At 46.1% G+C, this 23,143-nt stretch overlaps 2 protein-coding genes across 3 annotated transcripts in view; one reads left to right on the forward strand and one right to left on the reverse strand.

The window, feature by feature from the left end:
• TMEM132B (transmembrane protein 132B) overlaps nucleotides 1–21,829 on the forward strand; it is a 224,604-nt gene extending 202,775 nt beyond the window's left edge. Inside the window, exons 1-5 of one of the 2 annotated variants that reach the window (XM_050980554.1) lie at nucleotides 4,610–4,734; nucleotides 8,507–8,712; nucleotides 16,899–17,172; nucleotides 18,559–18,750; nucleotides 19,999–21,829. In XM_050980554.1, coding sequence (XP_050836511.1) covers nucleotides 8,549–8,712; nucleotides 16,899–17,172; nucleotides 18,559–18,750; nucleotides 19,999–21,153 — 1,785 coding nt within the window. In that variant the 5' untranslated portion in view covers nucleotides 4,610–4,734; nucleotides 8,507–8,548 and the 3' untranslated portion in view covers nucleotides 21,154–21,829. Of the gene's footprint in view, nucleotides 1–4,609; nucleotides 4,735–8,506; nucleotides 8,713–16,898; nucleotides 17,173–18,558; nucleotides 18,751–19,998 lie in introns of those variants that run through there. The other variant, XM_018916797.3, reaches the window with a different exon arrangement.
• Nucleotides 1,251–6,101, reverse strand: LOC127060195 (endogenous retrovirus group K member 24 Gag polyprotein-like). Its single transcript, XM_050980593.1, has 2 exons — nucleotides 5,787–6,101; nucleotides 1,251–3,493 (listed from the first exon to the last, which is right to left on the reverse strand). The coding sequence occupies exon 2, from the start codon at nucleotides 3,339–3,341 to the stop codon at nucleotides 2,058–2,060; it is 1,284 nt and encodes a 427-aa protein (XP_050836550.1). The 5' UTR covers nucleotides 3,342–3,493; nucleotides 5,787–6,101; the 3' UTR covers nucleotides 1,251–2,057.
• Nucleotides 21,830–23,143: the final 1,314 nt, after the last annotated feature.

Raw genomic sequence — 23,143 nt, forward strand, 5'->3', positions numbered from 1 at the left:
AGACCCCTCCTCACCTTCAGTCTGACCTTGGCTACCTGGCCGCACCCAGGACAGGGCCAAAGGAAGTGACACAAACTACCCAAGCCATAAATACCCCTGAAACCTTTGAATAAACGCCATTTGCTGTCCACCACATTGGTGTCTGCAGCGAGTGGACCGAGTGACCCTGTCTTTGGGTCACCGTGCCGGACCCCAGAACCAAGTCGCCTTGCAAAGAACTACAACAGGGTCCCAAGGGAAAAAGGAGTGCTGGATATTTTCTATCCATGCTCAGGGTCCTCAGATGAGCCAAGTCTACTTTCCAGCACCAGCTGTAGTGAGGTGAGTGAAAGAAACTTGGCAGTACTGAAATATGTGTGAGTGAAGCAGAGGTTTCCTCATGTGAGCTTCAGTCCATCCTGCTTTGCCCTGGGATTCAGCTGGATTTTCCTTTGAATTGTCTGGTATGCTTGTACTTAACAGGGGAAACTCAAATTCCAGATAGAGGGCTGAAAGAACAATGGCTCTCTTCAAGTTTTCTTATCCAGGCTGGGTTGTTTTCTGGGAGACACACTGGAGTGAATCCTGAGCTCTGAACGCTGCTCTGGGTGAGCTGTAGCATAGTTACATTTCCTGCTTTGTATTTACCTTTTGGTCAGCTTATAAATGACTGAATGTCTGTCTCGACATAAAATCTGTGACATTTTTAAGCCTAGATGTGAAATCCCCCCCGAGGTTCCCCTGATGGGGAGACCCCTAAAAAGGCTGTGCCAGAATTGAGAGATGAACGGGACTTTTGGTTTTTTTGGTCTTCAGACTGTTTATTTTTCTCTTATCAACAGTTCAGCACGCTGTCTACATACCAAACTTGGCTACAAAGAGAAAGGCACCAAAAAAGTGACAAGCCACACAGGTTCAAGGTCTTTTAAAACTATTTTGTCCAATTAACTCTTAGAATGTATTTTATTTCTACCTTTCTACCAATAACTAATTATTTTTCTGTCCAACATCTCATTGTGGTTCTTCCTAACCAATCACTGTGCTACCAAAACTGCAGAAAATGGAGCAGATGAAGAACAAGAAGGAGATCTCTCAGGTGAAGTGTGATGCTGAAGAAACAATCTTTGAGATCGATAATCACAAGTGGCCAATCTCTCGGAATCACTGGGAGAGATGGAAGCCCAAGTTGAAGTGGTCCCATCTCCTCAATGACCTCATTAATTTTCCTGAGGTCATGGAGAATCAGAGGTTTTCTTGTGGATCATGAACACTGGAGAGTTCCAGGGACTATTTGTTGGCTTGATGTGGCCTTTCTGCAAGTGCTCTCTAACTAATTTCTTGAGGGCAATTAGTTTCTTTGTTCCAGGGGCCACTGGTCCACCCAGACAGGGTTGTCTGTCTTCCAAGTCAGATTCAGGGTGGTGAGTGCTGCAGTGACCCCTGTTAAAAATCCACTTCTATTTTTGTTCCCCATTGTGATAAAATGTCTCTTCCTCACACTGTGATGGGCTTCTGCACAACGAGGGGATCAGTGATTGCTGTCTTCCCCCTTGCCCTGAAACAATAACTGAGTTCTCACTCTGCAGGCACAACCTACTTCCTCTGATAGCTGAGAGGGAGTTCAAAGGTGCCTTCAAGTTCTCTGGGACAAAAGAGGCAGGAAATGAGTGTGACATCCACATCAGTGTCCAACGTGCCCCTGATTGAAATTGTTTTGTCTCCACCTGTCAAGTTGCAGAGGATGACAGGTCGAGAACGGCCTGTTTGCTTCACCCACGAGGCATGGATGTCCATGTCTTCATTGCCAGGTGAAATCTGCTGAGCTGTCACTGGCATGAACTGCTCTCTTGCATGAGATGGCAAAGCAATGGCCTTGGCTGTTGGAGTCTTCTCTGGAATGATCAATGGAAGGCAAATAGGTCGAGCCAAAACTGTCAGCTCTTCATTGTGATCTGCTGAAACAGTTGGTGGATAAACAATGAGCCCTGAAATGCTGCATCTGTCCTTACCTAGGGTTAAAAACTCTTGTCTCTCCATGGTGTTCCAGTGACCCCCGTGGGTATCACTGCATGACTCATTCATTCCAAGTACCAACTTGGAAGCTGCCAATTCCCACTGTGCACCCGTGGCAGCAATTCTGGCTCTGGGGAGCTGGCAGGTGGTCCTGCTGATGGAGTGTCATTGACATTCCCTGATGGTTGTGTTCCCTGCGGGGTCCCGGGCTGAGCCATCGCCATCCCTTGTGTCGTGGCGCGATGGCGTCTCGCGCTCTTCTTGGAGTTTCTTGGAAGAGGCAGAGCTCTTCCCTCCACATCCCTTTTGGAGTAACATTCTTTCGCCTGGTGTTTTCCTTTCCCACATCTTTGACAGAGGCCTGGCGCTTCCACGTTCTTTGTAGGTTCCGGACAATTCTCTTTTTTGTGTCCATATTTTCCGTGTTTGGAGCTCGGTCCCCTGGTGAATTCCGTTGAGATCGCTTCCGTGGAGTTGCCTTGTTGAAAAGTTGGGTGAAGCTCCGCGAGCATTCTTGAAAATTCTTTGTTCTGCTCTTGAAGGAGTTTCCTGACCTGTTCTACACAAACTCCTGCCAGGATTTCGGCCATGTGCTGGGGAGTGCCCACCTTGCTGCACGCCTCCATCATTTCAGCCACGGTTGGCAGACCGTGCTCGATGTTAATTACGCGTTTGCACTCTGCATTGGCGTTTCCAAAAGCGAAAGTTCGAACCAGATGTGGCTTCAGGTCTTCATTACTCTCTTGTCTGTCCACTGCTTGCGTGAGACGATGGACGAATGAAGTGAAGGGCTCAGTAGGACCTTGCTTTACTTCTGTGAAAAAGCCTTCCGGAGTTCCAGCTGGTTCAATTTGCAGAATTGCCTTCCGTGCTGCCTCCTTGATGTCTGCAATCACATCTGGAGGCAACTGTGCTGCCTGATCTTCAGGACTGTCATGGGGTTCATCTCCTGCCAGCTGGGCCAGCGTGAGAGCTGCGTGTGGCCCTCCTGCATACCTGTTCCTCAGGTGAGCCAGAGCCCTCCGCCATCTCACATCCCACTCCTGGAACTGTAACTCTGGAACAATTAGCGAGACGAGGCCTCTGCAGTCATGAGGTAGCAGGTCGTAAAAATAAAAGGTGATTTTTAATAATTTCTGGAAGTAGACAGAGCCTAAACCATCCTCTTTTACTGCCTGTCTCAAGTCTTTAATTACATCGTATGTCAGTGGTCTCCATTTGGGAGTTACATTTTGTCTGCCTTGTTTTGTTGTCATCAGTTGTATTGATGCCATGTCAAAGCCTCCTTCCTTTAATGCTTTTCTTCTAATCTCTGCCCAGTTGGTAGAATTTGTCTCTTGATGGATCATTTGTGTTATTATTTGACATGCCTTCTGGAATCCAAGGAAATGGGACAAACTCTCTGTTTGTATTTTGCGGGTTGGTGTGCTGCAAAGATGTTCTTCCTTCAATTTAGAGGCTGCATTCACTCCTTCCCCTGGTGAAAAACGCGTTCACTCTCCTGTGAAAATTTAAAAAGTTAATTAAAGGACAATAAGAGACCATAGAGCAGAGGTTATTATGGCCAGCACTCAGCCAGGAGCACCCTGTTATCTTTGGGGGTACCCCTTAAATACCTTTTCCTTACATCAGCCTGTTGCATATTCATAGATCCTCATGCATATCCATAAACTAGTTTACATTTTCCAGGAACTATTTTACGTGGCCCCTCCTCGGCTCTGCATTTTTAGAGCGTGTGTGTTTCTTGGCTGTGGTTTTGGCTCCTTCTCCTTCTCACCTCCAGTTTGGGCCTTGGGCCACACTTTATTCAGTTGGCAGATCTGTACAGGTGTCCTCATCCTGTGTGCATTGGATGCTGTCCCATCCAAGCAAGCATTTTAACACAAACAGCTCTTTCATTACTATGTCTAAACTTAATTAACAATAGAAATAAAACCCATATATTTATGACAAAGTTACTTTAACATCACACGTATAAAATCCATTTTAATATTTGTGAAAAGCCAATATTATAATATGTAAAACACATACTTATGTGTTATATATAGTGTACTATAATAGTAATAGTAAATATTTTATATATATTATCCATGTTATATACTATTATATTATATATATTATAGTAATGTATAATATTATATATTATTATACGTATACTATATACTATATAATACATACTATATATTATTTATAGTTTATATAATATATAGTATATAGTATATATTATATTATAGTATATATAATATACTATATAGTATATATACTAGTTCACTGCTATGTCTAAGCTTAATTAACTGTAGAAATGCAAACTATATCTTTATAACAAAGTTTAATATCCATACTAAAATGGATTTTATTGTGTGGTTTTAATGCCACACATGTGAAATCCATTTTAATATTTGCGAAAAGGCACTATTATAACATGTGTCCATAACACCCCTCTGTCTGAGGAATTGCTGGTGGCATTTGTTGTATTTTATTAGAATTGGAGGGTGCAATAGCCGACTTGGCCACAGGTGGCGCTGCAGCAGGAGGCTTAACGTCTTGTTGGTCACAAAATGGCGTCAGCGGAAGTACGTACATGAATTACGGAAGTTCACAGGGCGCCGCCATTTTTCCGTACGGAATAGGCGTGCAGGGCGCCGCCATGATGTGGGAAGGGCATATTTGGTGCGCAGCCTCTGAGCTGCACTCATGGGCGTGGGGGACTCCCGCGGAACAGCCGTGCTGAGTGATTGACAGGTCGGGAGGCGGGGCTACGGGCGGTGCCGATATGGCCGCGGGGAGCGGCGGGCTCGGGAGAATTGGTGCCGAGCTTGGGTTTGGGAGAGAGCGGGCGGGGAAGGGACACCCCGCGCCGCAGCTATGGGCAGTAAAGAAGCGCTGTTTGTGATCTTTGGGTCTGTGTTTGCCACCCGCGGTCCGAGACTCCATCCGCCTTCCCGTTCGCCCGTTCCGAGGGACCCCTATCCTCCCGCCACCTCCGTGTCCCCCTGGCCCGTCCCCGCACCGCCTGAAGCCAAGGCCGTGTTTGTTACTTTTAAAAACAGCCGCGGGCCCCGCTCCTCTCCCCCGGGCAGAAGGGAGCCGCTTTTGCGCTGTTTGCGGTGCCTGCGCGCTTTGCGTTCCCGTGCAGTCGCTGGCTGCGCAGGTTGCGGACGCTGCGCGCTTACCGCGGTTCCAGGTGGCCGCGCACCGGGGCCAGGCCCGCCAGCTCCCGGCTGCTGCCCCCGGTATTTCGGGGGTCCCCCGGCTGTGGGGAGCGCCTCCGCAGGGCTGGGATGTCCCCTGCCCCTGGGGGAGCCGCGGGGAGCGATCTCCCAGGCTCTGGCGGCGCTGCTGGAGCGGGAGAAGGGGGGGCTGCCCCATCCCGCCGCTCTGGGCCGCACTGAGGGCTCTGAGGGCACTGATTATCTCATTAGGCTCCTGTGCAGCTTCTGTGCACGGCTTCTGCAGGCTGGAGCCTCACAGACCGCCCTGCATGCTGGAAGTTTTGCTGCTGCTGTGTTGTTAAGGGTAGCAGCGTTGTATGGTGTTGGATTCACAAAGTCCCAAAGAAAGGGATCAAAGAGCGCCTCTGGTTCAGTTTGGAAACTGCTCCTGCACCCAGTGTAAAACACCTTTGAGCTGGGACAGCCGTGGGATGTTCACTGCCCAGTGAGTGTAGGAGAGCTAAGGTGTCTCTTTGTGATCTGGACGTTACATTTCCCATTCTCTCTTTGTGATTTTTGTGATCTGGATGTCACATTTCCCATTCTCTCTCTGTGATTAACCCTGAAGAACATAAATCGTACCTGCCTTCTCGCCGTCCGTGGGTCTCCAGATCCACAATCTGCTCCAAACCGTTTCACCAGCGTCCAGGGTCGCCCAAGTTCTTCTTTCTTCCTTTTCTTCTTTCTTTTCCCTGGGGATTTTCCCTTTCCAGCTCTCAGCTGCAGTTCCCTCTGTGTCTTCAGAGGGGTCCCAGCCTCAGCAGTGTCCCCTCGCTGCTGGCTCTTGGTTTCTCCTCTGCCCTGCCAAGGCCGGGCTTGAGGCTCTCCAGACCGTGTTCCGTGCTCAGACTCGGATGTTTATTATTGCTTATCTCGATTACAAGTCCTGAGTTCCACTGCGTTCTACTAACAAGCTGCAAAATGGCCAACTATCTTTCTCTACAAGGTCTTTTAAGGCTAAACTATCCAATTAAGAAATGACACCTAAATTATTTTTACTTTTAACCCAATAACTAATCCCTTGTGTCCCGCACTGCGGACTTTTCTGTCCAATTACACAACACCACCCAAACCCATGGAGAAGAAGGAAGAAGAAGGTGAAGAAGAAGGCCCAGCCTCCACCCTAAAACCTCCATCTTGCTCTATTCTATAGAATATTAGAATATTGCTAATATCTTTGAATATTGCTATATTCTAAAACCTTAAACTCTGAGTTTTCCACCCTGTGATATCACACATTTCTAATCAAACGCCACATCCACAATCCCAGTGCTACCAGTCAATTTTGGAAGCCTTCTCCATGGCCTCAGGTCAAGTTCAGCGTTTTCTTGTGGGTCTGTGCCTTTCAGCACAGAAAGTTTCAAATTCTCAGCATCCAGCATTCCAACACCTAGATTGATATTTTTATAGCTACAATTAATGTCCATTTTCACTTCCCTAATTTAGCACCTTTCTTGCCTGCTGACAAGAACATTTGATGCAGCAAGAAGAGAATCTGAAAAATTAGCTGCCGTCTTGTCAGATATTAGTTATTCCCCTGCTCTGGCCTTGATGTTTATCCCTCCCTCTTTGAGTTTTCTTAATTATTTCTGTCTTGTATTAATTCTCACATAACTCCCTCGATGTAAGCTTTATGGTTTAGAATCTCAACTGCTCATTCAATTAATGAGCTTGCTTAATGTGCTTAAACTTTCCAGAGACACTCGTGACACATTATGAGGGAGGGAAAAAAAGATTCCAAGTATGCTCCATCTCATTTGTGGTACTCCTGAGCCCGAAGTCCATTTTAAGCTCTTTATCAGATTATCTAGATTTATTATTTTTATATTCTTGTGTTCATTAAGCATTTATGTGGAGGAGTATTCTCTCCATAAGAGTGACTTCTTTTCCTTTGCCCCATCCCTCACCACCTGGCTTAGTGTAAATGAACAATTGTAGTTTCAGTGCATTGGGAAGGATCTGAGAAGCTGACTTGAATGTGGCAAATATGGAAGGACAGATCTTTTACTTCATATCTGACAACTGTGTCTTTTTTGAGCAAAACAAAGCATCTGCCAGAGATTTTCTCTAATTTTCTTGGCTCAGTAACCCCTAATCCCTGTTAATATCTGAAAAGGTTTGAGGTAAGTTTGCAGAGAGAGCCCAGCCTGTGTCTCAGCCCATTCCCCCCTGAAGCCTACATGAGTTATCTCAGTAATTCCAGGAAAGCAGGATTTAAACACGGGCTCAGCCAGGCTCCCTCTGTGCCAGAGCCGTGGACAGGTGACACAGAGCAGCCCTGGCAGGAGAACAAAGTGCATTCCAGGGACACAGCCACATCTCATCAGCTGTGGCTTAAAAGATTAAAACCACACTGAAACCATGGACTCTGTGGGAAACGATCTCTCTCTCTTCAAGGCAGAATGCAAACCAGATAAAGATAAAATACATGTACACATGCAGGGGTGCAGGTATATAACTCATGTTATACATGAAAATAAACATGAATATTGTACATGAATAATATACATGAGTGTTATACATGGCTGGGTGTTTGTGTATCTAAAGCCATACTGTTTGTATAGCTAAAACATATTTATAAATGTATTAGAAACCCCTTCCTGACAAAGGACTCCTGTCTTCCAGGATGGAGATTGAATTAGCTGCTACATCATGGTTTCAGATAAATGAGACCTGTGCTCAGGACCTTGATTTTGTGCCAGAAGATCCCTGGAGCCAAGAGGGCAGATGAGTTGTAGTACACAGCCCACACGCTCGTTTTAGCAGTGATTTCATGGAATGCCATGAAGCAGCTAGGAATACATTTTGTTAAAACAATTACTGAGAAGTTCTAAAAAATAATGCTTCTGCTGCACTTCTGCTCATGAGCCATAAGGGGATCTTTGTCTTTCAGCATTACAGTGCTCAAGGAAAAGGGAAAAGATTCTGGTTTATGGTTCTGAGTCAGTCTTTTTCTTACTAACATATGGCCCCATTTTTTCCTGGTTCTTTAAGCAAGTTGTAAACATAAACATTGATGCACATGGAGTTTGATTCACGAAGGGTTTAATTTGCCTAATATAAAAGATTCACACAGGTTATATAACATCATTAAATTATTTTTGTAGTTTGAGTAGTATCCTTTGAGGAAAGCACCACTCTTTCCCTGGGGTCCATTTATCACTGTTTGCTTCTAATTAGAGAACTGGAAATGCAATATGCATGACTTACATTTGCAGTGTTGTCTTAGCACTCATGTATCATCCTCGTTCTTCCCCAGGAACTTTTATTCATTTCCTAATTTTTTATCTTTTTTTTTTAAGGTTTCTGAGAGCTGTGACTCCATCTTTGTTAACGGCAAGGAGATGAAGAGCAAAGTGGACACCATTGTGAATTTCACCTACCAACATTTCACCACGCAGCTGGAGGTGACGGTCTGGGTCCCGCGGCTGCCGCTGCAGATCGAGATCTCTGACACCGAGCTCAGCCAGATCAAGGGCTGGAGGATCCCTGTCACCTCCAACAAGAGGTATGTCCTCAGCACTGCCCGCTCCTCACACGTGCCCGGGGCTCTGCTTTCAGAGCACAGCCATTTGAAAATGAGCATTTAAAAGTTGCCTTCAGCTTTGCAGTCTGCCCCAGCCCTCATTCAAACACGCAGCAATCGCTGCCTTTATCCTGATCTGAGCAGTTTACAAGGCAGAGCTTTGCCTGCAGCATGAATCAATCCCACACCATCTCAGGACAGTGGATCACACCTTCCTGAGGAAAAGCACCTGGACCTCTGCTGTGGGTGTAACACAGCCCTGTGTGTGTGTGAGACATTCAGCACTGCCAGACCTCAGTTCCTTCCGCTGGGACAAATAGCAGGGCCAGGGAAGGGGTCAGGTGTCACTGCCTTGGAGCAGGTGACCCAGGTGCCTTCCAACCCAAACCCTCTGTGATTCCATGACTGTGGGTGGTTGTTCAGTCTGTGCAGACCTGGCTGCTGCACTACTGAGCAGCTCTGAATTAAGGAAGGAACAATTCCTACTGCAGACCACGCTCCCCCAGGAAAAAGTGGGCAGGGAAAAAGGAGGGCAGAGGCAGTGGGTATTTTGAGCTCTGATCCCACATTCCCTGCTGGAAATGCCTATTCTGTAACAACCATCATTTGCAGGATGAAGAACTTCCAGGAACGCTCCTGTGTTGGTGGATTTCAGGTGAAATTGAAAAGTATTAGTGGGGAAAAGGCATGACACACTTACTCAGATTTATAACCCAGTGAAAAAGCCCTGCTGGCAGCAGCAAGGGGAGTGCTAAACACTGTGGCAGCTCCAGCTAGAGCTCTCCAGTGCCCAGGAGAACATCTCAGCTACTGAAGAGCCTGAAGAGCCCAGACAGCAGTGGAGAGCTACCCAACAGTTCATAAGGGCACACAACCAAGGGAATAGCAGACAGTTTGCAGGGTAGTCAGATCATGAGCTCCAGAGAAGGGCAGTGACTGACCTCTTGATCTTGTGGGTATTTTTGTGGCTATGACAGAAGAGGTGATGAGAATCTGGCACAGGAGAAGTTGCAGTGTTGCCTTCAGTGACAAAGGCAGGAAGAGCTGTGCTGGCTGAGGAATGAGTGGATTTCAGCTGACTGCTTAAATCCTCACTGAACTTCCCTCTCCTGCCTGTGCTGTCCCAGCCCTGAGGCACAGACCCTGCTGAAAGCAGTGGGATTTTGCTGAGCACACAGCTGCAGGATTAGGCTGGTGTTTATTGCAGGAGCAGCCATTCAGCCCTGCTTAGCAGTCGTGGGCATTCTCAAGTTAAACCCATTACAGGCAGCGCTGGAAATTTCCCCCCTGGTGTGTCCTCCTGATTTATTTGGCCAGCTGAAATAAAGAGAATGGTCTGAGAGTCTGCTCTGCTTGCAAGCTGGCAGGCTTTGCAGAGTTTTGGTGCAAAGCATTTGCTGCTGCTTGGATTGCACTGGAGCTGCTGGCCCACATCCTGCAGGCATTTTCCAGAGTGTGGACACTGTGCCATCCCCCTGGAAAGTCCATGCCCACGTGAGCAGCAAAGGTTTCAACAGGAAACAAATGATCTCTCCTTTTATTGACCCTTCATGGGGATGTTTCAACTTTGCAGGGCTATTCTGAATCAATAGTTCAGAGCCAGCATTAGTTGTGCTCACGCTGACATTTACTTTGCACATAAGGTTTGTACATTTCCTTTATTTTTAGATTTGGATGGTTTTTACCTGAGATTTAGTGGCTTTTCATTTTGGCTCTTTTTTATTATTATGACTTTTCTCTTTACTTTTTAATCTGCTTATACCTCCACCTCCAGTGTATTTCCCAAAATCCTAAACATGGGGGAGTTTTTATGAGTTTTTAGGTGATAAGCTGAAGCACTCAAGACATTTGGACTGCAGTCAGGAGCTGTAGGTTTGAGAGTGAGCAGAGTGCTTTTATCTTTGCAAAAACCCCAAATCCAAGCATTTCCCAGCAGGTGAAGCCATAGCATCGTGTTGTTCCAATTTCACCTTCATGTGAGAGCCAATATTGGCAATTTGCACGAGGTTTTTGATATCTGTCCTTGAAGGAAACTCCAGGATTCTTTCCAAAGTCCCTGATAACAGGCTTAGGCAGCCTTAAACTTAGCCAAAAAATCAAATAAAACTGTGTCACTGTTCTGGTCATGGCAGGATTGCAGCGTGGCTTCTTCACAGCTCACCTCACCACAAACAAAACAATTTTCCACTTTGCTCCTGTCCTGCAGGGTTGGTGTCCTCACACCACTGCTTGTGTTCTCAGCAGGAACTGAGCATTGCTCTAAAGTTATTCATCAACCTACAGCAGGTAAAATGATGGAATATTTAATAGGGATGGTGCAGGGACACCTCAGCAACCTCCCGAGTTTCTCTCATCTCCTGTGGCTGCCCCAGGGCCTCATTCCCACCCCCACAGCGTGGCTGGCTGAGCCAGATGGCAAAAGAGAACTGGGTTTACAATAATCTTTTAAACGTGTTTATTGGTGCTGTTAGCAAAAGAAACGTTTGTGCATCGGCGTAGCTGTTCTTCTTCTGCTACAGCTGCTCTCCTTCAGACCTGAGAGAGTTTATGTGCCCCAGATCACATCTGTTCTTCCCAGTGATGGCTCTCGAGCCAGTAAAATGCCTTGCTGCTCCCTATAACCCTGTCATGTTTGTGAAATTGTAAAATACATGTGATTACAGACGTGTTTGCCTCTCTGACTTCTTGAATCATTGCCACTAAGCCATGAAGAAGGCAGGGTCTTTACAAAACTTTTAAATGCCCCCTGCACAGTTTGAACTGGGTTGATTTTTAGCTGGTCTGAACTGCTGCAGGAGCAGGACCTTGTCAGAGAACAGAAAGGAAAGGACAGGCTGCTTTTATGCCAGAAACTGGAAAAAACCCCAGTTCCTCTCCCCTGTGTAAGAGCAGCACTACAATTTACCAGATCAGCCTGCAAATATATGGAAAATCTTTAATATTATCAGGAGGAGAGCTGGATCTCTGGGGAGTGCTGCTGCAGGCAGGAGGAGCCTCCCTGGGCAGGTGAAATTCAGCTCCACCATCAGCTCCTAAATGGTGCAGGGAAAGTGGTGCCAGAGCCAGCACAGGCTGCACAACCCCCCAGCCTCAGCAAACAGTAGGTGTATATTTAAATTAAAGTCAAATATTAGAGTGTAGAAGAGGTCCAGCCAGACTCTGCTAGTCTAACAAGAACATTTATTTCTATTCCTCATGCATCTGCAAAATAATTACCTTCTTCTGGAGGCTCCTGCAGCAGCTCTGTGCACACATATTTACATGGCATGAGTGGCTTCAGCTTGCATTAATAGGAATTGCATGGCTAAAGTCTCACAGAACAAGCTGGAAGTTTAATTTCAGTAAATATTTGCAGCTGGGATAGGACATTGTTTTCAGGAGGCTCCCAACACCACCAGCACGGGCTTTGCTTCAGGCAGAGTTCATTGAGCTCTGCTTTGGTCCTGTCCAGTTCTGGAGACAAGAGAAAAGGAAAGCTGGCCTGGGTTAAAAGCAGGAGAGAAGAAACTGCTTCAGTTCAACCCTCAGTGAGTGCTGCCCCTCAGCTGGGAAATCAAGTGACACTGGATTCAAACTGCATTGGTGGGGAACAGCATCTGCACAAAGCTGGAACACGCTGTAAATTTGCTCCTTTGGTTAATTGACTTTAATGTCCTTTGGAGATAAGGCCTTGGAGATTTTTGGTAATAGGTAGGCTGTATTTTCAAGATCTGTGAAAGTACCAGATTACATTTCTTCTTGAACTGTGAGCTGTGAGTGGAGTTATGTGCAGCTTATTTCTGTGGCTTCCACTAAATCAGCTTCTAGTGGTTTGTAATTTGTATCTGAGAGAGATTTCTTTTTCAATTAGGGGTGTTGCAAATGTTTTTTAAATATACGACTCTTTGTAATGAGTATTTCAAATCCAAACCCAGCAAAACTGATTTCTTTAGGGTTGGGTTTTCTTAAACAGAAAATTAGCATCAGGCCCAAGAATGTGATGCCTGGTTGGAGAGGGTGCAGATTGAAAGAGGCACACTTGAAGTGCTCAGAGACAAGGTCTGTAACGTGGAGCTGACAGATCACTGATTAGATCAGTGCTTGCAGGCACCCTTGGAACAGGCTGCTGCTTTAACTCAGCTCCCTGGCACAGCCTTTCTCTCTGTGAAATGTAAATTAAATGTAATTCTGGCAACCTTGGCTCGCTCCAGAAAAGCAAAAAACCTTGCAAATGAGTTTGCCAAGCAGCAAGAAATAGGGTGAGGAGGAATCTGAGAGGTTTTCAGAGATGACCAAGGGGAAAAAAGCACAATATGCAGCAATAGCTTATATTCACCAGGACTTGTCTTGAGCAGAAAATGAGCTCCCTGCTCAATGAAGGATTTTAAGCTTACTGAAAACACTTTAATGAGGAGTTTAAAGGGAACTCTGCAATTCACTGGATCTCAAACACTGACTTACTGCCTAAATCTTGATTTTGTGGTTTTAAAGCGGAAAAATTACAGCCTTTGTACAAAAAAATAAAACAAAACCAGAAAGAACTTGAGTTGGGAGCTGGCAAAGCAGACTTGCAAAGCTTGTACTGAAAATTCAGACACCTCCCTCTCCTCTGCACTGACAGAGAACGTGCCTTGCTCATCCTGGGCTCTGGAGAGGCTCTTCTGCTGCTCCACATTTGTCTGCCACAGAAAACATGTTTCTGAGGAGAAGTATATCAACATCTCTAAATGTTTTTGTGCTGAAATGGAGCCTCTGCATTTCAGATACCCCAAGGAATGGGCTGGACTTGAATCATCGTTTTGTTGTGGTAAATACTGGCTGCCCACATGGTCCCAGCCCTGGAAATGAGGACAGGAGTGCTCCCTCTGTGCCCCTGAGCAACAGTCCTCCCCTCTGGTCATTGCACAGCTCATATTTATCAGCTGGGGCTGAAAAAGAAATTCCCTCCTGTTGTTTTGAATAGATTTCCTCTTGGACAATCCAGCAGTGCAAAGTTTTAAAGAGTGAAAGTAGAAATAAACAAGCACATAAATAAAGATAACAGCAAGCCATTGGATCTGAATAAAACATCGACTCACAGGATGGTTTGGGTTGAAAGAGACCTTTCAGATTATTTTGTTCCATCCCCTGCCCTGGCAGGGACAAACAGGAGCAGGAAGGGAGTTGTGTGAATGCTGGGGTGGGTGTTGAATATGAGAACATCTCCTGCCCACCTCACCAGGCTGGCTCTGGGTCTCCTGTCCCATAACAAGGCTGGTTCCCATCAGTTCTGTGCTCTTTGCCCCAAATCCCACAAGTGCTCCTTACCTGAAGAGCTTTTGCTCATTTTGCTGCAGTTCTGCACAGGCACTAATGTTCCTGTCTGTATTATTTAGAGAGGGTCAAAGCCCAAAATCTCAGAGCTGAGCTTGGTCCTGCCAAAGTCTGGGATTGTTCAGAGCTGGGTTGTGGCTGAGCTGAGCTGGAGAGGGTCAGAACACAGGAATAAATTGAAAGTAGAGCATTAAGGAGTTCATGAATTCATTTGCAGCATGGATGGATATGGACCACAGAAGCTCAATGAACATTCCCCTTCTAGAACTTTCTTTGTGGCTGTTTTGCCAACTGTGAGCTGACTTCAGACTGACACCAGTGCTGGGAAGAACAGCTGAAAGTTTCCCCTGAAATACCCAGCTAGTCAAACTCTGGAAGAACTGATTTCTGTGGGAAATATAAATCCTGTTTTAGTAGCCTTCCCCCTAACAATTCCTGTTATTCAATGATGTTTCACTCAGCAAGTCATGATGGACACTTGTTTTACACACACAAAACCAAGAGGCACCACAGACCATTTCCTTGAGGCTGAATATAAATATTCAACTAACAAGTGATGCATTGAAAATGTATTTCCAGTGGATTAGGTTCTGTAACACTGGGACTTTCAGTCATTTTGAAGAGCACAAGGGTTTTTCTTAGATATGTTTTCAGCTTACTGGCTGCCAGCTTTGTCATAAAACAATTTCTAACAAAGGCAATTCTGTTTTATAATAGTTTTTCATAGCTGCTATTTCAAAGGAGGAGATAAAGGGACACAGTAACCACAAAACTACCTCCTGCAATACTTTGAAAAATGAGAGACTTATCCTGTATTTCCCAGCCTTGATAGAGAGGTGGCTTCAGGCTCAATAAATACAGGAGGGAGGGAAATTATTTCTGAGCAATGAATCCACAGCATGGGGGCATAATGAGTAAAAGTGTGACCACCCACTGCTTGTTACCTGACTGGGAAGAGATAAGAGGATCCATGTGTTTGTGCCAGGCAATGAACACGAGGAAAAAAATATAAAATATTAAATATTGGTGGTGAACTGGGTCTTTAAGCAGACAAAAAAGTCTGTGAGGTGTGACAGCAGTGCTATCATGTACAAATCACTGCGATGCCTTCTCTGAGCTCCAGGGAAAGCTGGTTTATTTCACAGGTTCTGTTTGCAAAGGGGGACAGAGAAAATGTAGAAGGAAGTGTGTCTAATGCTGCAGGTGTTCTGCAGGGTGAAATCTGAGTAACCCTGCCCTGAGGGAGAGCCCAACTGCCTGATTTGGGGGTTTGGATGGAGGGATGGATGGATGGATGGATGGATGGATGGATGGATGGATGGATGGATGGATGGATGGATGGATGGATGGATGGATGGATGGATGGATGGATGGATGGATGGATGGATGGATGGATGGATGATGGATGGATGGATGATGGATGGATGGATGGATGGATGGATGGATGGATGGCTGGCTGGATGGCTGGATGGATGGATGGATGGCTGGCTGGATGGATGGCTGGCTGGCTGGATGGCTGGCTGGATGGCTGGATGCTGGATGCTGGCTGGATGGCTGGCTGGCTGGCTGGGCTGGCTGGCTGGATGGCTGGCTGGCTGGATGGCTGGATGGATGGCTGGCTGGATGGATGGCTGGATGGATGGCTGGATGGATGGATGGATGGATGGCTGGATGGATGGATGGATGGCTGGATGGATGGCTGGCTGGATGGATGGCTGGCATGGATGGATGATGGCTGGATGGCTGGATGGCTGCTGGATAGATGGATGATGGATGGATGGATGGATGGATGGATGGATGGATGGATGGATGGATGGATGATGGATGGATGGATGGATGGATGGATGGATGGATGGATGGATGGATGGATGGAGCACAGCAGGGTTAGGATCACCTGGGTGCCTCTGCCTCAGCAGGGAGGGCCAGAGGTGTTACAGGAGATGGGAAGAGCTCAGAAATACAGATGTTAAAAGATGGTAAAACACCTTCTCCCACCTGATGAGCTGCTACAGCTGCCCTCTCCTCAACATTTCCCTCTGCTTTCCTGAGCCCTCTGCTGCCTGCAGAATGGGCAGAGGCTCCACTGGGATCCCAGCAATGCCAGACACATTTTCAGGTTGCTGGAAGGTCCCACACAAACCAAGATTTACTGGAAGAAGCGACTGTAGCTTTTAAATTGCCCAGCAGCAGAAAGCTGCACAAACCTCCCCCCAGGATTTACTAACCTGCCCATCCAAACCCTGACCTCCTGGCTCACCCAGCAGCAGGTGATGACACCAACACTGATGACAGTGAGTGTGTTGCTGTGGGGTTTTTTTCCTTCCATGAACATTATGGGAGTGTTGGGAGAGGTTCTTTTATTGTAGAGCAACCATTATACGGTTGAGACAATGGGAAGATGGTAGAAGCTCACATTTTGTTAACAGCAGCTAAAGATTTTTTTGTAACAGAGCATTTGGAAAACATTTTAGCTAATAGAATATTGCTAAAGCTTACAGACAGCTGTTCTAGCCAGTCACTAAAAGCACACCTCCACCTGCTGCACACAATGGCTTGTCTGGTAACAATACACAATACTTCATTATTGAGCCTACAACCTTCTGCTATCCTGTTAGGCATATTTTTCTGCATTCTTAAGGTCTGTCTTAGCCTAAAACTCAAGCTGTTGTTTTATGTCCTTGCTTGTTGTACCATTGTAACTTTTTCTGCCTTCAGACCTTGCAGCTGCAGCCAGTTCTGCGTTTCTCTGCTTTTTCTGTTTCTAAGCTTTCCCAGCTTGGTGGAAATCACCTTAGCTTTCCCATTTCCCCCCGAGGAGGTGCAGCTGGAGCTCTGCAGGGTTGGGGGGGGTCTAACCAAGCTGGCTGTGTTCACAGGCCCACGCGGGACAGCGAGGATGAGGAGGATGACGAGAAGAAGGGCAAAGGCTGCACCCTGCAGTACCAGCACGCCCTGGTGAGGGTCCTGACGCAGTTTGTGGCCGAGTCCTCGGAGCTCGGGGGCCACCTGACCTACCTGCTGGGCTCAGAGTGGCAGTTTGACATCACTGACCTGGTGGCTGATTTCATGAAGGTGGAGGAGCCCAAGGTGGCCAAGCTGCAGGAGGGCCGGGTGCTGGCCGGGCGGGAGCAAGGCATCACCACGGTGCAGGTACAGCCCCTGCAGCCCCACGGGGGCTCAGGCTCACTCACAGCCTGGGTAGCAGGGCTCAGGGTTGGTGGGGGAAAGTCACTCATCTCAGGGAAAAAAAAACAACAAAAAAGCTGAAAAAATGGGTGTGCTGAACAGAAAAGGAAGTTTGAGCAGGATTTCATTTGTCACTTCCATAGAATGCCCTTAGGTGAAGCTTTTATAGGGATTTGTCCATCTTAGTGTGACTGGAACACAGGGGGATTTCCCTGGCTGGTGAAAGAGGTGACATGAGGCACACAGCCAGATCCTTTTCACTTCAGTGGGACCATATGAGCACGACTCCTGTTGGAGTTAACTCATAACTCATCTGGGAGATTGTGCCAAATACCTACATGCACCTTTGCATGCTTGAACATATTTGAAAAATTAGTCCTTTTATGTTCACAAAACCGATCACATGGACACAAAAATAATCTTCAGATGCCTTTTGGAGTGTTCATGTTCCCCCCTAACCTCTGTCCAAATTCATGCACCTTCCTTAATCCAAATAAAGGAATTGAAGCACTGGGGCTCTTCTCAGGGGCTGCAAACGCCTGCAATGTTCTGGTCACACTCTGGAGTCAACACAGGGATTTTAGGGCTCAGCTCCCTCAACCTGCAATAAATGGGATAGAGAGGTCAAGGGATTTCTGCCCTTAAAATGTCTCTTTCCCTCCAGTGACCCTAAAAGAGCAGGAAGCTCCCGTGCAGGGAGCTGTGCTGCAGGTTTCTCCTGTTGGTTTAGACAAATCACACCTCAACTATTTTGGGCTCAAAGCAGCTGTTTCTGTCACCAGGATAAAGATGACTCTCTGGGAACAAGGTCTTAGAGCAACTGGCAGGAGTGTTTTGGCATTGAAAAATGCAGGCAGGCACCCAGTGGGATTTCCAAAGTTCTTTTGCAAGTCTCACTTTGATTTCATTCAGGTCCTGTGTCCCTGGAAAGGCAACAGGCCAAGTTCCTATCAGCCAGGCTTTGAGCACTTATTTATCCTCTCACTGAGTTTCAGTGTTAATCAGTGCCTTACACTCTGTCCTGTGCTGCACTGCATTAACAGGGAGTTTCATAGACCCCACAAAAATGACTTTCAAAAAAACCCCCAACAGATCCATTTAATTTACTCTATATTATATATATTTTGTCAAGATCAAGCTGCAATTTTGAAGTGATTTGTTGTTTTATTAAATTATTTTTTAGATAAAGTAATTTAGCAGCAAATGAGTGTTTCTTGGGGGAAACATCAGCTCTGGCTTAGACATGGACGTGACCAACCCAGGATTGAGCTGGTGTGCTGGTTAGAGGCCAGCCTTGCTTTAAAACCCTTCATTGCTGTTTCATGCAGGGTGTTTCCTTCCTCCTCCCAGGTCCTGTCCCCTCTCTCGGATTCCATCCTGGCAGAGAAGACAGTGATAGTTCTGGATGACAGGGTGACCATTGCTGACCTGGGTGTGCAGCTGGTGTCAGGCCTGTCTGTGTCCTTTCAGAGCAGCAAAGGAAACAAGAGAGCCATCCTTGCCACCACCTCTGCCCACGACATCCTGCGCACTCCCAAACAGGTATGCCCCAAAAAATGCAGCAAATCCATTGGATTTCCCTCTGCTCTGGCGCAGGAATTTGCTGTAAATTTTAGGCAGCAGATGTAATGAATCCATGGCTGTGAAAAGCAGTCACTCCTCACAGTGAAGGCTGTTCATCTTCCTGAGCCCTGCACAGTCACCCCTGCACTCTCCAGAGCTGCTCTGGGGACCTGAGAAGGGAAGGGGAATTTCCAGAGCACAGGGAAAGGGATGGACAAGTCAGGGGATGCACAGTGCCAAACAAACAGGGATGTGCCACAAAAATCTCCTTTTCTGTGGGGAAATGCAGCCCAGCTGTGCAAGCAGGGCTGGGAGTGGCAGTCCTTAATTGTCTCACAAAGTCAGCTCAGCCAAAACGACCTCTGGCTGCAGGTGCAGGAGTTTTCATGACCTGCATTGCTGAAAACTGATGAGTTTGTGCTTACTTTGAACCATATCATCTGAGGAATTAAATAGCTTTTAATGAGACCACAGAACAAATTCTGTATGTGTTTTTTTAATAGATTTCACAGAGCTGAGGTTCTACATCAGTGCAGAAAGTGGAACTATATTTTTTGCACTAGCAATTCGCTGCACAGCAAGAAGACAAACTGGTTTGGTCAAAACATAAAAATGGTGTTTTTTATGAGTGTTTCTATAGTTCCCAGGAAAGGCCACAATCCCTTTTGCATATTGCAAGTCCTGCATATTTGAAAGCATGACAGAAAATATAAAGCACTGCACTGAGATGTGTTCTCCTCCCAGTTTGTTCCACGGGCTGGATGGGCTCGCTGGCCCGACACGTTCCAGCCCTGCTCATTGCCTTCCACAAGGCCCTGGAACTGCAGCATTACAGAAACTCCCCATTATGGGTCCTTTACAAACCTAATTGACCGTGATGCTGGAAATATGATGATTTTCATCATAAGGCTCTGGCATTCAAAAGAGCCTTCTCACTTCAGCCTGAGAAAAAAGAATCGTCAATTGTTTTTTCCAGCATTTTTATTAAATTTAGATGAGTGTTTCTCTGATAGTTCCTGAAGGTGAGGTGAATGCCTCAGTGGTCTAGAGAACACAAGCCTGCAAGAAAATGAGAAGCAGAGTAGACATTTCCATTTTCTTTAAAAAAACAAACCCAAAAGAATCCCCAAAGTTCAACTCTGTATTCTTTTCAGACTTTAACACCCAAGTGTCTGATTTGTGCTCCCTCTCTCACGCCTGTTTTCCCCCTCACCCTCTCCCCACCAGGAGGCTGTGGTGAGTGCTTGGGTTCTGTTCAGCGACGGGGCGGTGACGCCCTTGGACATCTACGACTCCAAGGACTTCTCCGTGGCCATCACCTCCCTGGACGAGATGGTGGTGTCCTCACACCAGAGCCTGCAGTCCCTCTGGCCGGTGGTGGTGGCAGAAGGGGACGGGCAGGGGCCCCTGATCAAAATTGAGATGGTGATCAGCGAGCCCTGCCAGAAGACCAAGCGCAAGAGCGTTCTGGCCGTGGGGAAGGGAAACGTCAAAGTGAAGTTTGGCCAGAAGGATTCGGACCAGAAGGGGAGCACCAACGACATTGATGATGTGGAGAAAGATTTTAAAAGCCATGCCAGCAATGCCATAGAGAAAGCTGCAGAACAAGAGAGGACAGCACAAGACTGGTCCAAAACCCACGAGGACGTGTCCGGTCCTGAGGACAATGCGAACAAAAGCACAACTTTCATCTCTCCCGTTGATCAGGAGTCCCTGGAGGATGGCCAGCTTCAGAACAACCCAACTGCCTTCACAGGTTTCCCTGCCCAGGTAGAAATACCGGGAGAAAGCAATCCCAGTGATCTCTCATTGACTTCCAGAGGATTGACAGACCTGGAGATCGGCATGTACGCGCTGCTCTGCGTTTTCTGCTTGGCAATCTTGGTGTTTCTGATTAACTGCGTGGCGTTTGCTTGGAAGTACAGGCACAAAAGGTTTGCTGTCAGTGAGCAAGGCAACATCCCCCATTCCCATGACTGGGTCTGGCTTGGAAATGAGGTGGAGCTCCTGGAAAACCCAGTGGACATTTCGCTCCCATCAGAGGAGTGCACTACCATGATTGACAGAGGGATGCAGTTTGAAGAAAGCAACTTTCTCCTTAATGGGAGTTCTCAGAAGACTCTTCATAATCATATCCTCAGATCTTCTGAGTACCTTTGTGAAAAAGAAGTTAAAAGTGAACCTATAAATCCTTCTGGGCCAAAGCAGAAGCGAGTAAAGTTCACTTCATATACAACAATACTGCCAGAGGATGGAGGCCCCTACACCAACTCAATTCTATTTGACAGTGATGATAATATTAAATGGGTATGCCAAGATATGAATCTTGGTGATTCCAAGGAACTTAGGGACTATATGGAAAGACTGCAAGACAATATGTAAAACTACTTTCTTATGTTTGTAATCACCTTTATGCCTTCTGTTTATGGATGGTGGAGCAGTCAGTCCAGTCAGCAATAGGAACAAGACAGCCCAACCCTGGAGGTCCTGAGATGATAACCTGATGGCAGAGAGCAGGTCCAAGAGGCTGGCTGAGTTAATCCTGTTTCACCACAGACCAGGATGTGCCCCTAAAGCAGCTCCCTGTAGGTGTTGGAGGTGTCCCACACGGTGGCTGTGGCTGTGTACTGCCTGGTTCTGGCAAAATGCTGATCCACCTGCGCTCAGACTCAGAGGAGACTCCGTTTGTTGGTCATCTCTCATGAGAAATGGTCACTCAGAAAAGAAAGGGATGTTTGTTTGCATTGATTTTTTCTAGTCGTCGTCCTTTGTAAAGCACAGTGGACATTTCTTGCTCACAGCCTGAGAGGAGGCTCATGGAAAAAGGGATTGGAATGAATCTCATTTTATTGCCTATGTGCAATGCAGCCAAGTAGTCTTATTATTTTTTACAGATATAAAAAACCCCATGTGGTTAATTTCTTCTTATATTGTTTGTGAATTTTATTTGACTTAGGGAACATTAAATATTTTCTTTGAAGGGGTTTTTTTTTTTTTTTTTTTTTTTTTCGGTTGTACCAAAGTGTAGTACAGTAATATTTATAATGATTTGAGTTTTTTATTCATCTGCTTCAGCCCCCAGAGATACCTCCTTCATCCCTGATTATATTCCTCCTTTCCATATGGGTCGTTAGGATTTGAAACATAGAAAGGAATTAGAACTCTGACTGGGAAAGGGTTGTGTCTTCTTACAGGGAACTGTAAATATAATAATAAACCCTGGAAAATAAAAATCAAGGAGTAGCCCTGGGTTCACTTTTGTCATTGCTAATATGAAAAAATAACCTGTAAAAAAACCCCCAGCACATTCTTCAAAGGGAAAGGCTTTGCTGAAACAGTAGCTTGGCTGACAATAATAACAAAACATGGTATTACCTGAGTGGGAAAGCCAAACCTGGAAGGGAAATTTCCCAGGAAATAAGCAAAGCTTGGAGTCACTGCTACTCTGTGCTAATGAATCCATTGGTGGTAGAGTTCAGCAGGCCAGAGAAGCTCATGCTCAACAGCCTTGTCTAAAACATGCCTGGCCATGAAGCCATTACAGAGAAAAACCTTACCCCATTTTCATTAAAAAGGGAAGAAAAGACACATTGGGACAGCAGCCACACGAGGGACTATCCAGTTCTATCAAGGAAAACAAAGCTGCCATTTCAGATGCATCACATCTGTTTTTTTACTGAAGGATGGCTGAGATAAGTTGAAAATTACAGTTAGGAAAAACCTGAATCTACAGAATATTTAAACCCCCCCAATAAAGCACATGTTCTTGTGATGGATCCTGTGCAATAACCACCAGAGCCAAATTACAACTGCCTTACATACTGGAGTTCCCATCCTTTGGGTAGATCAAAGCAAGATTTGAATTTATCTATAAACCAGAAAATGTGGGGAATCCTGCATGTGGGACCCCATCCACAACTGGGAGCACATTTATTGTAACTGCTGCAAAATACAGGAATTTTAACACTGAGACTGGAAGTGAGGACACCAGGCTTATATAAGTGATGAGAGACTTGCTTTTGCTGGCACTGAGCTGCACAGGGAGGAGATGGCATCTGTTAAAATCTAATTTTGAGGAGGGAAGATAATAGAGCACAGATATGCTTCTGTTCATAAGGGATGCAGCACTTGTGCATCAGATGAAGTCTTGGGTTGTTTAACAAATGTTCTCTCCCCTTTCAATGATCCAGGAAATAAGGAAAGATGAATTCCTACAATGACCCTTATCACTAACAACATAAAAAAATCCTTTATGGAATTTAACTTCTCTTTCCAATGCCTTCTTTTGTATTTGGCCCAACCAGAGAGCAGAAGAAAAAAAAAACCAACCCTCTTTACTATTGTTTGCACAATATACTGACCCAAAGTGACC

The sequence above is a fragment of the Serinus canaria genome, chromosome 15 (assembly GCF_022539315.1).
Source record: "Serinus canaria isolate serCan28SL12 chromosome 15, serCan2020, whole genome shotgun sequence".
NCBI classification, from domain to species: domain Eukaryota; kingdom Metazoa; phylum Chordata; class Aves; order Passeriformes; family Fringillidae; genus Serinus; species Serinus canaria.

Bases quoted from the DNA above. Each gene is read 5' to 3' on its own strand.
- LOC127060195 (XM_050980593.1), bottom strand. From the start codon at position 3,341: ATGATCCATCAAGAGACAAATTCTACCAACTGGGCAGAGATTAGAAGA.